The sequence below is a fragment of the Cyanistes caeruleus genome, chromosome 2 (genome assembly GCF_971803275.1).
Source record: "Cyanistes caeruleus chromosome 2, bCyaCae1.hap1.1, whole genome shotgun sequence".
NCBI classification, from domain to species: domain Eukaryota; kingdom Metazoa; phylum Chordata; class Aves; order Passeriformes; family Paridae; genus Cyanistes; species Cyanistes caeruleus.
The window spans coordinates 77,271,661-77,288,724 of record NC_141702.1 but is presented as its reverse complement, the minus strand read 5'-3'; the positions used below and the strand labels follow the sequence as shown (position 1 = coordinate 77,288,724).

General features: G+C 49.5%; 1 protein-coding gene across 19 annotated transcripts in view; it reads left to right on the top strand.

The window, feature by feature from the left end:
* Window positions 1-17,064, top strand: part of ABCC10 (ATP binding cassette subfamily C member 10) — a 31,076-nt gene that overhangs the window by 5,597 nt on the left and 8,415 nt on the right. For 3 of the 19 annotated variants that reach the window (XR_015283500.1, XR_015283501.1, XR_015283499.1), the window contains exons 1-22: window positions 14-241; window positions 806-1,002; window positions 1,928-3,296; window positions 4,503-4,730; window positions 4,927-5,083; window positions 5,760-5,899; window positions 6,363-6,442; window positions 6,591-6,762; window positions 7,757-7,855; window positions 8,076-8,265; window positions 8,641-8,718; window positions 9,112-9,303; window positions 9,722-9,857; window positions 10,236-10,431; window positions 11,184-11,527; window positions 11,689-11,858; window positions 12,155-12,315; window positions 12,726-12,979; window positions 13,295-13,440; window positions 13,898-13,995; window positions 14,184-14,296; window positions 16,278-16,516. Coding sequence is in view for 7 of the 19 variants with exons in the window: in XM_086878020.1 (XP_086734146.1) it covers window positions 425-432; window positions 811-1,002; window positions 1,928-3,296; window positions 4,503-4,730; window positions 4,927-5,083; window positions 5,760-5,899; window positions 6,363-6,442; window positions 6,591-6,762; window positions 7,757-7,855; window positions 8,076-8,265; window positions 8,641-8,718; window positions 9,112-9,303; window positions 9,722-9,857; window positions 10,236-10,431; window positions 11,184-11,527; window positions 11,689-11,858; window positions 12,155-12,315; window positions 12,726-12,979; window positions 13,295-13,440; window positions 13,898-13,995; window positions 14,184-14,296; window positions 16,278-16,413 (4,659 nt within the window). In the remaining 12 variants the exon portion in view is untranslated. Of the gene's footprint in view, window positions 1-12; window positions 433-805; window positions 1,003-1,927; window positions 3,297-4,502; window positions 4,731-4,926; window positions 5,084-5,759; window positions 5,900-6,362; window positions 6,443-6,590; window positions 6,763-7,756; window positions 7,856-8,075; window positions 8,266-8,640; window positions 8,719-9,111; window positions 9,304-9,721; window positions 9,858-10,235; window positions 10,432-11,183; window positions 11,528-11,688; window positions 11,859-12,154; window positions 12,316-12,725; window positions 12,980-13,294; window positions 13,441-13,897; window positions 13,996-14,183; window positions 14,297-16,277; window positions 16,791-17,064 lie in introns of those variants that run through there. The other 16 variants (XM_086878019.1, XM_086878016.1, XM_086878018.1 and 13 more) reach the window with 13 other exon arrangements.

Here is a 17,064-nt window from a genome sequence, read left to right as displayed (position 1 = left end):
GGGCCGCCAGGGGAGGCGGCGGCGGGGCCGCGGCTCCAGGCCCGCAGCAGCGACAGCGGCCGCCCCCGGCGCGGCCGGGAGCTCCCGGGGCCGGGCCGGGCCTGTGCCGGAGGTCGCTGTGCCGGCTCGCAGCCGCGGCGCTGCAGTGCCCCCGCCTGCCTGCCGAGCTCAGCCGGCTCCAGGCTGGAGATGGGACGGGCTGGAGCGAGCAGAAATCGCTGCAAAGCCGAGGCCTTCCCAGGTGTGCCGCTGTCCGCGGGGCCGCACACGCAGGGGGCCGGTTCGCCAGTCGTCTGTAGCTTAGAGGTAGCGCCGCTTCTCAGGATGGGCAGCAGCGTCCTCCCCTGCCGTCTAGGGGGTGTTTCATGTGACACGCTGCCCTAAGGACTACCGCCGTGGGAAGTGTCGCCAGCATGGCCATGCAATGAATAGGTTATTGTTTAAGCAGCTCAAAATATTTTTCATACCGATCCATAGGAAGGAAAATACTTCCTTATACTACTTAGAGAGGATAAACTTGTCATGGGAAAAAAAAAAAAAAAACAACCTGAAAATAAGAAAGCTGCAAATTCACAGGGCATAGCAGTCCTGGGGTGATTTAAGGGAATAAACAACATCATTTATTTTAAGCTGGAGCTTGATCATTTTATGAAGTACATTATATGCTAGTGAGTGAACAATAGTTGGGCTTGGACTATGACCCGGGAAGTTACTTCTAGTTTTGTTAATTACTCATCACTCCATCTTGGACTGCGGCTGTAGTTCTTAGCATTTTTTACCTCATGCTGCTTTTTCTTTACCCTAGGACAGGCTGTCTCTCACACTGAATTACCAGCAAAGGATGGAGAACATCCTGGCTGGTTTGTGTGGGACCAGCCCAGAAGATCCATTCCCTGTGTGGGTTCGTGGCAGCGTTGGCCATTGCTTCAACCAGCTGACATTAAATGTGATTCCTCATGTGATCCTCGCAGTGGTCAGTGCCTGCTTCCTTGGCACTCCGAGGTATGACAACTGACTTGTCTGGCTCTTGATTGTTATGCAGGACTGGAGGTGGGGTGGAAAGGCTAGAAATTATATCTCCCCATCATGTGCTGAATATGTAATTAAGGAAGGACACAATACTATAATGCTATGATATTTGTCAGCATCCGTCTTAATTCAGTGTACAGAAAGGAATCCAGAAAAAATAGAGGGGATTGTGGGCATAACATCACAGAAAGTAATTAAAAGCTTTTTCAGTGAATGAAGGCTGGGGAAACTGGGAGTATTTTGGGAGAGGATATAAATCAGAGGTGGCATAGAAGATGTATATAAGGCAATAAGGAGTTCAGAGAATGCAAAATTGTTTTTCTGTTTATCCTCTTCCGAAATTCATAAACATGACAACATTGACTGATACTGAAAGGCCACAAAGAATCCAGTGATAATGAAGTATTTTGATGGGTAATAAATGATAGACTTTACAAGCACAGCATCACTGAAACTAACAGTGATAAAAATGTTTCTAGAAAAACTATCCAACAGACAAAGAAATCAAGGATCAGTGATGTGACACAGAGAATTTCATCATCCAAAATTTCTGTTAAAAAAGTTAAACACACTTTTTTTTTTTGCTGTTAATCCTCAAGGATTGGAGTCTAATTTGACCACAAAATATCATCGTTTGCAAACAAATTTCTATGAAGAAATGCTTTTCTTAGGCAGTATTTAATCTCTGGTATTGACCAAAGAGTGGGCTATATTGACCTGATGTAGTTTAGCAATGCCTACAGTCAGAAAAAGTTACATACCTAGGGAGGTGTATCCTGAAGGTTAAGTAGGAGTAGATGTATAAATATGGGGAAGAGGAGAGGAAGAAAGGACACTACTGACTGAGAGCTAGTGGAATTTCAATTGTAATTTATTTCACTGCTCTTTCCTCCTCAAGGTCTGGCTCCGGTGTGCCTTGCAGGCCAAGCTGGGGATGGAGAATAGCTGCTTCCTTCATACTTGTTGGCCTATTCTTTGCTGATACCATCCCAGCCACTGTTTCCCAGCAGGAGCTGGGCCCTGTGTACCTGGAAGTGCTGGCCAATGGCACTGCTGCCCTGACATGGCTGGTGCATGGCTTCGCTCTTCTCATGCTCTGCAGGTCCATTCACGGCTTTTCCAGGGGCCCTGCAGCCCTGGCTCTCCTCACTCTCTTACCCCTACCTTCCTTCATCATCACACTGGTGTGGTACTGCCAGAGTGGGACAGCTTGGTCCCCTGCCCACCCCGGTGCCTCTTCCAGGTTCGCCATCCTCTGTCTGCAGCTGGCCTCTCTGCTTGCCTATGTGGCCAGTTACCTCTTCCCCACTGCTGGCAGGCAAGACTTCCTCTCCATCAATCAGTCCTGGCAACAAGACCAGCCCATCTCAGGGCCAGGGGTCCCAGTGCCTGACCAGCAGAGAGTGGCAGAAGATGGCGAGAGCTGGCTCTCACGGTTCTTTTACACCTGGATGAACCCTCTTATGAAGCGTGGCTACCAGCAGAAGCTGAACCAGCCGCAGGATGTCTATATGCTTCCTCACCAGCTCCAGGCTGCCAGGGTCTGTGACCGGTTCTACTCTTGCTGGCAGAAGAAGGCAGCTCTTCACCAAGCAGAGGAGGAGACAGTGTCTCTTACCAGCCCAATCATTGCTGGAGATGATGGGAGTAGTGATGCTCCAGACAGCCCACACCATGCCCAGGAAGCTGTGTGCCTCTTGTCAGTCCTTCATGCAGCCTTTGGGCTTCGTTTCTACACCCTTGGAGTTCTCAAGCTGGCTGCCAGTCTGCTGGGTTTTTCAGGCCCTCTGCTTCTGAACTTGCTGGTGAACTTCATGGAGTCACGGCAGGAGCCCCTGAGCCACGGGGTTCTTTATGCCCTTGGGCTCTTTGCTGGCTCCTTCCTGGGCGCTCTCTTGCGGAACCAGTTCAGCTATGAGACGAAGAAGATGATGCTGATGGTGCGGGCCGCAGTCATCTCCGCCATCTACCGCAAGGCTCTGCGTGTCAGCAGCACCAGCCTTGCCCACTTCACTGTGGGGGAAATTGTCAACTTCATGAGCACGGACACCAATAGGTTGGTCAACTTCTGCCTCAGCTTCCACGAGTTGTGGAGCCTGCCTGTCCAGCTTGCCATTACCCTCTACCTCCTCTACCAGCAAGTGGGGGTAGCCTTTCTGGCAGGCGTGGCCCTGGCACTGCTGCTCGTGCCCATCAACAAGATCATAGCGAACCGCATCATGCTGAACAACAAGAGGATGCTGAAACACAAGGACACACGAGTCAAGGTGAGGGGCAGAGGCATCTCTCTGAGATTGTATTTTTCCCCTATTTGTCCCAGAATGTTGGCTTCTTCGCCACTAGTCATGATCCAAGGCAGATGAATTGAATCACAGCAGCTGTTGAGAAAAATGCCAGAAGGGGCACACACACACACTTTGGTCAAAAGTGTTTCAGGTTGATGTAGTTTCACCCATAAGATCATGAACCTTTAATGCTTGTCTTGTCCCCTGGACTAATTTAGGTTTCCTTGCAAGTTTATTTTCTATGTGTGGTAGTTAAGCTAAGAGTCCTGATGGCTTCCTCTAGATATGCATCCATCCTATTGCTCCAGTGATGCCATCAGTGTTAAAGTGGCTTGCAGTCTGGACAAAGCAATGATCATGGATGTAATTTTATATGGCTCCAGGCTTGGCACTCTCAGTCATCTTTTCCTCTGCTTTTCTCGTATTTGCAGTGCCATCTCTCCTCACCACATGGTCAGACATTTGATTCGCACCTTTTAGCATTGTTTCTCTAACTTGAGGGGACAGCAGTTTCACTCATGCTTTGGAAGCATGAAACGTAAGTCAACTCCCTGTCAGAACTGTTGGCAGCTTTAAATATATTTCTTTTCCCAACAGAAGGTGCATCTACCAGAGTCATATCTGATGATGCCAAACTTTCTCCAACTGTTGTGAGACTGGATTGCTGAATAAAGTATCTTTTGTTAGTTTTCTTTAATATTGGGCAGGGATACAGTCAGCTTGCTCTACATATGCTGACGTGAAAGCAGAAATTAGGGGACTGCATCCTGCAGGGACACCAGAGTTCTGGAAACTAATCAACCAGGCTCTGGATACAGACTAACTGTGTCAGGGCAGCACCAGGCCTGGGAGTCAGGTATTATCTCAAGGCACTGATAAATAGTATCCAGGCTGGAGCTAGCCATTCCACACATCCATTCACCTGTGTTGTTCATCTTTCACTTAGAAAGTAGTGTAATATTTTGCCTTTTCCTTAGTTGTGCACAGCATGGGTGGCTGAAGAAGCTGGTGGGATGGATGAGTACAATAGTGCTCCATTAGTTGCTACTTAAGTTTATGTCTTTGTTAGCAATAAGTGGTTCCTGATATCTCTAGCCTGACCCTTAGCAGGAGACAGCTGCACACCCAGGCACAGCCCAGTCTGCCTGGGCACCGTTTGCTTGATGTTCTTTTCCTTGTTGCCTGCAGCTAATGACAGAGTTCCTATGTGGCATTCGTGTGATCAAGTTTTACGCCTGGGAGAAGCACTTCAGCAGCAGGATAAATGCCTGCCGGGCTAAAGAGCTGCAGAAGTTACGGGCCGTCAGTTACCTGGATGCTTTGTGTGTGTACATGTGGGCAGCACTGCCTGTTGTTGTCTCCATCGCCATCTTCGTCGCCTATGTCCTGTTGGGTCACCAGCTCACTGCCACAAAGGTGAGTAGGTAGTAGGGATTGCTCCAAACTTGTCTTGTGCAGTCTACAGTGGAACTGCAGTCCTGAGGAACCTTCTCTGGGAAATAAACCCAACCCATGTCTCTCCACAGCTCTTCAGGCTCTCACTGGTGAAGCTGTTTGGAGGATACAAGGGAGATACTGGCTCCAGCTCATGGCTATTTGCTTACTCATACAGGTGTTCACAGCACTGGCCCTTGTTGGGATGCTTATTCTACCCCTCAACAGCTTCCCATGGGTGTTGAATGCAATCTTGGAGGCCAAGGTTTCCCTGGATCGAATCCAGCAATTCTTTGAACTCGTGGACCAGGACCTGGAAGCTTATTATGCCCCAGGTAATGGTTAAAAAATCTGACATTCAGAGCAGAGAGCTGAGGTGCAAGGCCCAGGGGCAGTACTGGAGGGAAGCTGGCTGTTACCCTGTGATTCAAGATGTTCAGTTGGGTAGAGGCAGAGTAGATACATTAACTTCTCTTAATTTCTGTGGAAAGCAAGAGACAAGGCTATAGCATTCCACTTTACCAGCCATAACCCATGGCTTGTCATTAGTCTCCCAGTAGAACAAGTAGCTCTGTCCTCTGACCAAATCTCTTCTGACACTGAAGCTATCAACAAACTTGGCTTCACCTAGCAGAAAGGCTTGAGTGGTAGCCCCTTTCCTGAGCCATATTAGCTCCCTTGCCTTCTTTCATTGCATTTGGCCAGCTCCCTGGTCATTCCTTTACCTTCAGCAATAATAAAACCAGGTTATTAAGGTTATATCCTTACAGTGTCTCCTGGACAGCCATGTGTGTCTGGTGTGGGCTGGAGACAGGAGAGTTGGAAGAAGGGGTGTATAAGTTTAAGGGCAAGTCAGTAGACAAGAGTCTCATTCTGTGGTTGAGTCGGGGGCATCATGCGGTGCCTCATCCGTGGTTTCTGCATTTGAGAACAACGAAGCTGATGGTATTTGTGACGCTTTAATTTTCTGGTCTTATACCAGTGCTTTGCCGTGCTGCTTTTCACTTGTAGATAGCCCTTCAGATACTGCTACTGCCATGGAGATACGATGCGCAGCCTTCTCGTGGGTGCCAGCTGAGGAGGAAAGCACCAGGCAGCCCTCATCCACAGGCACTCTGCAACTGCACATTGAGAACCTGTCATTGAGGAAGGTGAGCAAGGACATGGGAGGTAATACAGAAAAGTGGCACTAGAGAAAAAATACTGGAAACTAGAAATAATGGAGCAGAGGTGGCATGTTTTCCTCAGTTTAGAAGCTGTGCATCAAAATCTTCTCTTGGTCAGGAGGCAGAGGACACATATTACATCTCAAAGCTGAAAGGTGCTAGAGAACATCCATGGCTTATAGACAGGAGATAGGTCTCTCTGCTTTCTACTGCTGCTGCAGGAGACAACAGGACAGGGAACAGAGCAGGGCTCTAGAATTAACACTCCTTGCAAATCTGTGTCCTGTCCTATCAAGAGTCTGGTTTACCTGACAGCTATACCCAGCTGTGCTGTTGAATGTCTGAGATGGTCCTAGCAACCAGCTTCCTTACAGGCTCTATGTGGCTCAAGAAATCTGGACAAACTACCATGTAGTAGCACATCAGGTTGCATCTTTTTCTTTTGCAGGGAATGCTCCTGGGGGTTGTTGGGAAGGTTGGCTCTGGCAAAAGCTCTCTTCTTGCAGCCATTACTGGAGAGCTCATTAAGTAAGTAGCCTAAAGACTTTTCCCTGCTTGATCCCTCCATGCCACAGCAGGTGGGGACTGTCCAGTGCTATGCCAGCCCATAGGTAATTTTGATCCGCCAGCAATTTTCCTTTGCTGCCCTTTATAACCACTTCTGTTGTGCTTGCAGACAAGGTGGACGAATGTATGTTTGTGACCTGGAGCAAGGATTTGGTCTGGCCACGCAGGAGCCTTGGATACAGTTTACCACTGTCCGCGAAAACATCCTTTTCGGGCGGGAATATGATGCCAGGCTGTACGAGGAGGTGCTGGAGGCCTGTGCCCTCTCTGAGGACCTAAATGTGAGTGTCTAGACTGTAAACCCGCCTGGGCTTTCTTGGTGGGCTTTTGCATCCATCCTGAGCTTCACTGGGATCAGTCTTTATTTCTTCAGGGTGTAGACTGCTTTTCCAATGTCCCATCCCACAGTGCTGCTTTGATTACCAAGCCCACACCATTCCTGGTGTGCCCATACTTCTTTAAGGTGTGGGGTCACTCTTGTAGCACTTTGGGTGGTTTCTGCTGCTGCTGAGCCAAAAGCTTTTCATCCCGGAGAAGGGAGTTGTCCTTGCAGAACTGATGACTGTTGGGTTTTTCAGGCAGAACCTATCAGCAGCTGATGGGTTTTTTGGGAGTTGGGGGGGGATCAGAAGTAACTTCTTTGGGATTTGGAAGGGCTAAGTTAGTGCTCCTGACATATATTCTAAATTTGAATTACTGGCTGTATTAGCCAGTAAACCTGGCTGTATATATGGTAGGAAGCTAGCCTTCTTCCAGTTTACAAGTTGATACCTGATTTTCTGAAGTGCCAAGCTTTAGCAGCTCCTGTTTGTTTTGGCCAGAGCTATGAATACTCTGAAAAGGCAAGATTTTTATTTGAGACTTAGTAGAATACAGCTATGCTACCAAACCAAAAGGAGACTTATTTTCAGGTACTGAAATTTGGTAGTTTTTACTGCTACACTGTTTGGAAGGACCCTGACATAATTTTGATGCAGGCACAGCTCTTGTTCTCACTGAAAATTACTGTGTGCAATTACCTTAGGCCAGAAGTTGCTCTCAGTGGGTAGTTCAGATGTGACCACCCTATTCTGGAGTGTAAGAGATTTTTGTTGCCTAAATAAAGCTTGCCAGTTGTCTGTAGAACTGGTGTATAGACCGTTGCATTGTTTAATTGTTGGTGAGGTGTCAGCCTTAGAAATTACTGCCAGAGAGTGGAGGGGGGCCCCTGTGTCCTGGTTTTGTGTCTGCAGCAGTTTCCTGTCCCTTTCTAAATTACTTTCTTGAATATTTCAGATTTTACCAGCAGGTGACCAGACAGAGGTGGGTGAAAATGGTGTGACACTCAGTGGCGGACAGAAGGCTCGAATAGCCCTTGCCAGAGCCATTTACCAGGTAAATAACAAAGAAGTAACTGTGTGGCAGATCATGCCAAGTCAAATACAGAGAGGCTGTAAGAACTCAGCTGTACAGTGAGCTGTGGCAGCATGTCTTTAAAGCACATTGTGCTAGCCTAAAGGTGCTTCCACATGGAGACACTTGGACTTTTCTCTACAGCACTGCCTGCTCCAGAGGGCCAGCAGCTGTATCCTTTTTTCTTTTGTTCCCCTCCCAGGAGAAGGACCTTTACCTCCTTGATGATCCCCTGGCTGCTGTTGATGCAGATGTAGCCAACCATATTATGCAGAAATGCATTTTTGGAGTTCTCAAACATAAGACCAGGGTCCTTTGCACTCACAGGACCGAGTTTTTGGAGAAGGCCGATGCCTTGTTGCTGATGGACAATGGCAGGATAGTTAAGACAGGTACACTGTCTGTCTTCTTAGGCATTCACTTGTGCCCGTGTCTTGGAATGGCTTGAAAATGTTAGGATTTACTAGTGGGGAACCCAGCAAAAAAAGAGGACACTGAGAGCACTGCGTGTTGGCAGAGATGGGGTGGAAGAGAATGTGCAGACGTACAGATAAAACAGGACAGCCCTAGATGTGGGGAGCTGATGAGGCAGAAGGATGTAACAGGTTGAACGGAGCGGAGCCTTCAAGGGTACAGTTGCTGTATAATGTAGGGAATGTTATGAGAGAACAAAACTGGGTCATTTCAGGATAAGAGACCATGGGAAGGTGGAGAGTTGTCACCTGTTCCTCACAGATGCTGAAGAATTTGCATGTCTCTCTTTGCAGGAACACCAGCTGATATCCTGCCGCTTGTTGAAGCCTTCCCCAGGTTCAAGGATACAGACAAGGGGCATAAGGATAAAGGTCTGTTCCTGATGAGCTTAAGGGTAGCTGGGGCAGCACAGCTGACCTTCCAGACAGAACACGTACCTGATGACTGCTGGTCTTAGAGCAGAACTCCCACCATCTTGCTCTGCTGAGGCAGATATATGGGTGGTGTATGCACAGAAGGACAGGAGGCCCACATATCATTGGGTATTGGTCTGGAGCAGTATTTGAATCTGTTCCACTTGTAGTCCAGTTTTGGATGAAGAACTGCCAGAGTTGGTGCACCTGTCTTGAAAGAGGAGAGAGGAGGGAAAAAAGTGTCCCTCATAGATTAGACTTGCACTTGTTCTTAACTTGTTCACAGTTAAGAACAGCTGCAAGAAGAATTAAACATGGCACTGACCTTTGCTTTTGCATCCATTCCCACAGCCCCTAATGAACAGGGACAGGAGGAGGCCATAACAACAGAGGCAGAAGAACCAACCCAAAACTATAATCTCATTCACAAGGAGGAAGAGAAGAAAGAAGGGGCAGTAGCTTTTCAGGTGTACAAGGCCTATTGGATGGCAATGGGCAGCTGCTTGGCAATATCAATCCTCTTCTCACTGTTTCTGATGCAAGGTGAGGCAGTTACCCACCCAGCAGCACATCTCTCTTTAGTCACTCCTCTTGTCTCATTCCCTGGTTGCATGGAGTCCAGAAGGAGAGACACCTTTAAACACTCTCTACCTGTAGCAGGTAGACCACTTTTCTCTTCCCCAAATTAAAGTGGCTCAAAGAAGGAAGAGGCACATGTGGGAGCTGTTCCTGGCATCTCGCTGCTGCATTTGCATTACTGCACCTCTGCAGCAGTGCTCTGTTGCTGATGCAGCTCAAAGCTGTTCCCTTGCTCCTGCTCTACTACTAACGGGAGAAGACTACACTGGGCAGCAAGACTATGGAAAAGTTGTTTCCAGCAGCTTCCCCTGCAGCTTGTCTGCTTCATATTTGCTGATTCAAATGCAGAATTTCTCTGTATGTAGTCTGTCTTTCTCTGTAGCATCCAGAAATATCTCGGACTGGTGGCTGTCATACTGGATCTCCAGCATATCCCGGACATCAAATACCTCTGTGATGGCCTGCTCAGCTTCCCTGCCTTCCCCAGAGCTGCTTCTCTTCTCCACTGCTGGGCTTGTGTAAGTGAATATGATCCAGTGGTGCCAAAGGAAGCTGGAAATACCCTTAATTGCATTTCCTGTGAAGATACTGGAGAGTGGGGATGGATAAACTGACCACTTCACTTCAGAGGACGTGTGTGGCTGGTTTGACAAAGAGAATCAAAATCCCTGACCTGATGACATGCCCAAAAGACTTCTCTGTCTAGGGCTTAGGGAAGACCCCTAGCTGCATAATAATCAGAGTATTGTCCCAAGATGCCAAAGGGGTGTAACAGGAGTATCAGGCTAAAATATCCTGATTTCCCCTGGAGTATGCTCTTGGGTTCTCATGCCCTGTCTGTGAGTTTACTGACAAGAGGATGTTGGCAGATTCATAATTTTCCTCCTTTTTTCCAGTTCCCCCATTCAAGATCTGGACAAGACCCCAGCCCCTCCCAATGGCTCTGTGGATGTGAATTTCTACCTGATAGTTTATGGGAGCATTGCAGGGGCCAACTCCCTCTTCACCATTATTCGGGCTTTCCTCTTTGCTTATGGCACTCTCCGTGCTGCTGCTGTCATTCACAACCGACTGCTCCAAAGGGTTCTAAAGGTATTGGGCACAAAGTCCAGAGCAGGCTGGGGCTCCTGCAAGCTGACATTCTTCTCATAGCTGGGAGTAAGGGTGTAGGAGATAGATTAAGGTTTCTGTTGGTATTGGGTGATAGGACTGCACTCAAAAAGGGCTGCACCACAGCCAGCACAAGGGGCCAATGAGCTGGGGTTCAAAATGTGTCCTGTTCATTCCATAGAGGGATGATTTATGGCTCACACCTACATCTGTTTACTCATTAGGCTTAGATGTTACAGCCAAGATGTGGGCCAGTCAAATCAAAGTATCTTTTACAGGATGGTGAGTTCAGGTTTAGATAAGATTGGAAGGAGTTATTAAGCAAGATCTAGGGCAACGCTGGCAGGTATCTGTTAACTAACTTTATGTTTTTGGAATCCTTGGGTCCTCAAGCTAGAGTTAGTATTAAGGGATTGGAAGTTAGGGATTGGAAGTTTGGATTAGAGGCTGGATTTGCCTTGCTACTATTGGGCCATCATGGTGTCTGAGTACCTGCTTTCTCAGTAGCTGTCAGCCATTCGATACAGAGGGAGTGCTTCCTTTTGCCATGCAAACAACATGAGTTGTTTGGCTGCTAGTGGATGCTGGCTTTGGAGGCTGAGGTAAGGAAGTTGTGGCGGCCACTGAGTTATGGCCTTATCTGCTCCCCTTGGTGCTGCTCTCCTGCACGCTGTTTTGTGGTTGGATCTCACTGCAGCTGCCTGGCTCTGACTGTCTTGTTCCCTTATTGCCAGGCCACAGTCACCTTCTTTGACACCACACCAACAGGCCGGATCCTGAACCGCTTCTCCTCAGACTTGTACTGTGTGGATGACAGCCTGCCATTTATCCTCAACATCTTCCTAGCCAACATCTATGGGCTCTTGGGCATGCTGGTGATAATGACCTATGGCCTCCCTTGGATTGGTCTGGTCTTGCTCCCCCTGGCTGTAGTCTACTTCTTCATTCAGCGCTATTACCGATTCACATCCCGGGAGCTCAAGCGCCTCCACAGTGTCACCCTGTCTCCCATTTACACCCACTTCTCAGAGACCCTTTCGGGACTGAGCACTATCAGAGCCATGCGGGCAACAAAGAGGTGAGCAGAAAGCATGAGCACCCAGAAGGACAGAGCTTTGGCTTTATAGGCCCAAGGCCTTTCTCATGTGGGGCTGGTTATAGGGTGGCTGGAATGCCCTTGGTCTTGCGACAGAAGGAGGGGAATTTGAGTGGTGCAGACCTCTGTTGTGTGCCTGATAGGTTTGAGTTGGAGAATCAGCTGCGTCTGGAGCAGAACCAGCGCTGCCTCTTTGCCAGCAACACAGTGATGGATTGGCTGGACATCCGCTTGCAGATGATTGGGGTTGCTGTGGTTACTGCTACTGCAGGGATTGCCATTATCCAGCACCAGAAGCAGCTGGGAAATCCAGGTAGACTGCCAGGGATTGATCTATGTCCATTCCTAAGTTGGGCTCAAGAGGTTCCTCCTCTCCCAGCCCAGAGCTACACATTTTCCTACACTGGGGTAAGATCCAGAGCTCCTGCTTCCTGTCCCTAGAAAGTCACCTATAGTGTGGTGCTTCAGCTCCTGTCTCTGCTCCTGTGTGTCCCCAACCTCAAGTGTGACCTCAGACTCCAGAATCCTTTTCCCTTTTTTTGTCTGCCCACAAAGATGCCAGCTCCTTCCCTCCCAGTGACACTCTTGCTTATGCTTTTGTCCTCACAGGACTTGTGGGCCTGGCACTCTCGTATGCCCTGTCTGTCACAAACCTGCTCTCAGGCCTCATTTCCAGTTTCACTCACACAGAGATCATGATGGTAAGTGTGGAGCGGACAGAGGAGTACACCACAGACATCCCAGTGGAGCCCCAGGAAAAACTGGTCCAGGTAAAAGCTCAAATGTGTTCTCAGGTACTGGCCCATCTTCTGACTCTCTGCCCTCCATTTGCCCCCTGGGGAGATCACAGGGTTCCAGTGGATGTGTGGAGGGCCCTCACCACAGAAACCACCTTGATCACTCATATTTTATATCTCCTGGGGAGGATGAATCTCTGGCAAGAACTGGTGAAGGCTGGAGTGACAGGAAGGAGTAGGGAAGCAGAATGGATGCTAGATACAAGCTGTGATGGAAAAACAAGCCAAGGAGTGGGCTGGAGGTGGGACTGGGCTTGTGTGTTGGTTCTGCTCAGAAGCCAAGCAACCATCCAAAGGGAGGGATGGGGCATGGGCTGTGAGGAGGTGATGCTGAAGATGACAGTCAATCGTTATCATACCCTTTCTCACCTGTGTATCCTTAGGTTTCTGCTGACTGGCCAAGCGAGGGGCTTGTGGAGTTCCAGCAAGTGGTCCTGGCTTACAGAGCAGGCTTGCCTAATGCACTTGATGGTGTGAGCTTCACTGTTTACCCTGGAGAGAAGCTGGGGATTGTGGGTCGCACAGGATCTGGGAAATCCACCCTTTTCTTGGCCCTTTTCCGTATGGTGGAGATGAAATCAGGCCGGATTCTCCTGGATGGTGTTGACAGCCAGCTGGTGGGCTTGGAGGAACTGAGGTACAGCTGAGTGGAGTGCAGGGTAGCTGACAATGGCTGAGAGCTGTCAATGGCTGGATGCTGACATAAAGAGTGAGGAGCAAAGGGCTCACTCTTGTCGTGGCATCCTCTTTTCTGATTGTGGCAGCTTTTTATGAGTCTTTCTGTTGTTTATCAACAGTTGGGCTACGGAAACCAGACTGAATATGTGACCCATGTCTCTGTGCCTCTAAGATTTGTAGCAAACTAAGACACCCCATGAAAAAAGAAATAGAGCAGATCTTTGTTTTTCTGCAGAACCCATCCCATGAGCCCTCAGCTTTCCTTTGCTTGCAGATCTAGGCTGGCCATCATCCCACAGGATCCATTTTTGTTCAGTGGCTCAATCAGAGAAAACCTGGACCCCCAGGGAAAACGGACAGATGCTGAGCTCCGTGAGGTGCTGGAGCAGTGCCACCTGTGGGATGCTGTTGCTCAGATGGGTGAGTTGAAAACCAGTGAGAAGCAGCTGATGAGTGCAGGTTCTGCGAGAGGAGAGAAGGCCTTAGCTCAGGCAGGGAGCTGAGGTGGATGCAGTAGGGAATGGATTAGGCAAGGTCACACGAGAACCAGTGTGGAAACAGGTCAGTGGGACCCAGTGACATTCCCTGACCTTTAGAGGAAAATGGACTGGCAGGTGATGGATTGGGTGGCAGAATTTTGCTGGTGAGACCTGGCCTCGGTGGGTGTTAGAGGAGTAGCTGAGAGATAAGGCAGGCCTTAGTTCTAAGGGAGCTGTGCCAGATGTTGCTTGTGTCTAAGTGTAAAGGCTACAGTTCCTAAGGCTTGGGCCTGAGCAGAATTGGGATTTTGTGTGCTACTGGGAAAACCTTGGACTGGTGGTGCTGTTTGGGGCCCTGTACAGATGATGCAGGTGGCTGCTGATCTTGATCCCTGCAGGTGGGCTGGACAGCGAGCTGGGAGAGAGGGGAAAGAGTCTGTCTGTGGGACAGAGGCAGCTGGTGTGTCTGGCCAGAGCCCTCCTGACGCAGGCCAAGGTGAGTGCACTGCCTCTATTGGAGCAAGGGAAGGGTGACCTGCTGGTGACTGTCTGGGGACAGCAGAGGAGAGCACTGCAGAATTGGAGGTGTAATGGGAACAGATATCCTGTGCTAACTTCTCTAGGTGGGGAGTGGGGTCTCTGCTGTGGTGCTTGGGAGCTCCCTTCACTCTCTGTCCCCGGCAGGTGCTGTGCATCGATGAGGCCACAGCCAGTGTGGATCAGAAGACAGACCAGCTGCTGCAGCAGACCATCCGCCAGCGCTTCGCTGATAAAACTGTTCTGACAATTGCTCACAGGTATGAAAGAGTCTCTGTGCCTAAAATCATCCTGCCACTCACAGGGAGAGGTGGCTGCACGTGCCAGGCCTGGGCCTCAAGCTGAGCACAAAGGTCTCTGTGATAAGGTTTTTCAAGTGCCAAAGCTGGACCTTGCGTTTTGCCTTTTCTGCTGGGTTCTGGGAACAACTGGATGTGAAAAGGGGAAAATGTTGTACCCAGAAGTTGGTGTCAGCAAAGGGCAAAATGCCACATCATATCACAGTTTTCTCTTCCTGGGCACTGCCTGCTGGGATCTGTAGGGCGGGTGAATCGTTCCTTGTGGTTCTGCCAAATTAGGGTGTGAGGAGTAATGGAGAACTAACCTATGGAAAGGGGCAATGTGGAGACCGTGGACGAGCACGTGGACGTGGTGTCCCTGGCTCAGTAGAGGGCAGTGCAGGACAGCCAGCAGTGAAGGGCTGCAGCCAGCTCCTGGATAGTTCTGTTCTCCAAAATCCTGAGTTTTAGTCCCAGCCTGCACCTTATGCCAGCAAGACAGACACTGCCCAGGCAGGACAGGACAAGAGTGATTGCCCCACATCTGAGAGATTAGGAGTAGTGGACGGTTGCAGCCAGAGGGAAGAGGGCAAAACGTGAATGCTGCAGAGAAGGGCTGGATCAGCATTAGGTGGTGTTCTCTGCTCTTACTCTTGCCAAGTAGAGGAGCGTTTGGAGGAGGGTTATGCAATTGTGTGGAGGGTGTTTTCAAAGCACAGAGGTTACCACAAAAATAAAAATCAAATGAGCAGGTGGCAGGGGCTGGTGTCCTGCTGCACAGGAGTGGGAGTGATGGATGACAGGCAGGGTGGGCTGGGCCTGGCAAGTGAATCAAGTGGGTCTTGTTAAGTACATCATGTAGGAGGGAGGCAGGAGGGGTGTGAAGGGAATATGGTTCCTACACTAGGGATGTTAGGCATAAATAGAGTAGAAGTGAAAGGCCACTGTGGGCTGAGGTGTGTGTTTGGGTTGGGTGGGGGAAGGCCACCTTTGATGAGGGAGTAATTAAAGAGGAGAAACAGCAGAGGAAGGAGTGGCAGAAGGCAAAGCAGCAAGACTGAGTTGAAGATGGCCCCAGCCCCTTTTCCACTGGGATGAAGAGCAATGGAGGAGAGCAGTAATGAGAGAGAGGTGATGATAGGGTTGTTTTGTATCCATGGTTTTTCCATGCCGTTCAGCTTTGGGTGAAATCCAGGATGGGAAGTGACTCTGTACATGTCTCTTGCCCCTCCAAGTAATTTCCAGTGCCACAGCCTGCACTCTCTTGGATATGAACGTGTAACCAGTCTTGAACTCCATAATGCCTTTTACCTAGTCAAATCCTGTGCAGTGTCTTCCTTGAGACCTGCAGCTTTGTAGGGCTGTAGTTTCACACTGAACAGTGCATGACTGTGCAAAAACATTCCTGCTGTTCTGTCTTCCCTATCCAGAGCCAGAGGTTGCTGCTCTGCTGGCAGTCTGGGCAGACCTGGGCTGCACAGGTGTGTGCAGCAGGTCCTGTGGTTGGCTGTCTGACAAGTACAAGTCCAGTGGTGATGGTAGCATAATCAAAGATGCCAGACTGCAGGGGAATAACGATTGAGGCACAATGTCTGCTGCCCTTGGGAGGCGGCAGATGAGGAAATATTGGGGCAAATAAAGCAACTCACTAACCCCTGCAGGGACAGAGACATTTTGTGCAACCCCAGGATCAGGCATGCCCTGAGCTTCTCCCCACCACAGAACTTCCCTCTGTGCTCCTGGTGCCCTGCCATGCCCAGCAACTGGAAGGCATCATGATGCTCTCCTAAGAGGTGCTGCATTTCAGCAGTGAGCAGAGACTCTCTGGGGAGCTGCACTGCAGAGATCCTCCACAGCTCCTAATGCTGGGCATGTCTTGGGCCACCCTTAACAGCAGGGGAAGCAGTATCCAGAGCTTCACCTCAGGTCCACCAACGTGTGTCCTGGCATTTGTTGTCCACAGGCTGAACACCATCCTGGACTCGGACCGAGTGCTGGTGATGCAAGCTGGGAGAGTGGCAGAGTTGGATTCACCTGCCCGCCTAAGCCAGAAGGATGGCTCCTTGTTCCAGCGCCTCCTGCACAGCAGGCAGCAATGATCTCCCTCCTGGACTTAGCCCAGGAAGCCCTTCCAGCTGGGTGCTTGGCTTTCCTCTCACCTCAGACACCAGCCCTGTCCCTGCAGGTCCAGGAGCTGCTCAGGTGAGGGAGGGGCTTATTCCTGCCTGCAGGCAGCAGTTGTGTGTCCTCAGGGATGGGAGCATGTCACTGTGGCCTTTCCTTTAATAGGGAAGATGTGACCTGCTGTTTAGAGTTGTGCAAGCCTGGTTGGTGGGATCCTGCTTCCCTCTAAGGCTTCCCTTTGAGATTACAGAGGGATTTTCTACTCACTGAAGAATCAGTAACTCCTAGTTTGAGACTTAGTCTCACATATGCAATGTAAAATAAAGTGGAAATATCCTTGTGAAGCTGTTAATTCAGGTCTTTGGCCTTTTTCCTCACCAGACACCTATTTCCTTATGAGACAAAAGAGTGGTGCCCTCTCTGCACAAAGACAACCCTACCTACTCTCTACTGTTCCCAGAAGGCTCTTCCAAGCCCAGAAAGTTGCACTCAGGGATCTTACTACTTTTCCTCTGGTTTTCAGTGGAGGAGGCCTTGCCTTGAAGGGGCTGGAATGCAATTGCATTAAAGGCCTCTAAGGCCTCTAGTTTGTTTCAAGACCGCTCCTTCAAGGGAAATTCTCTATC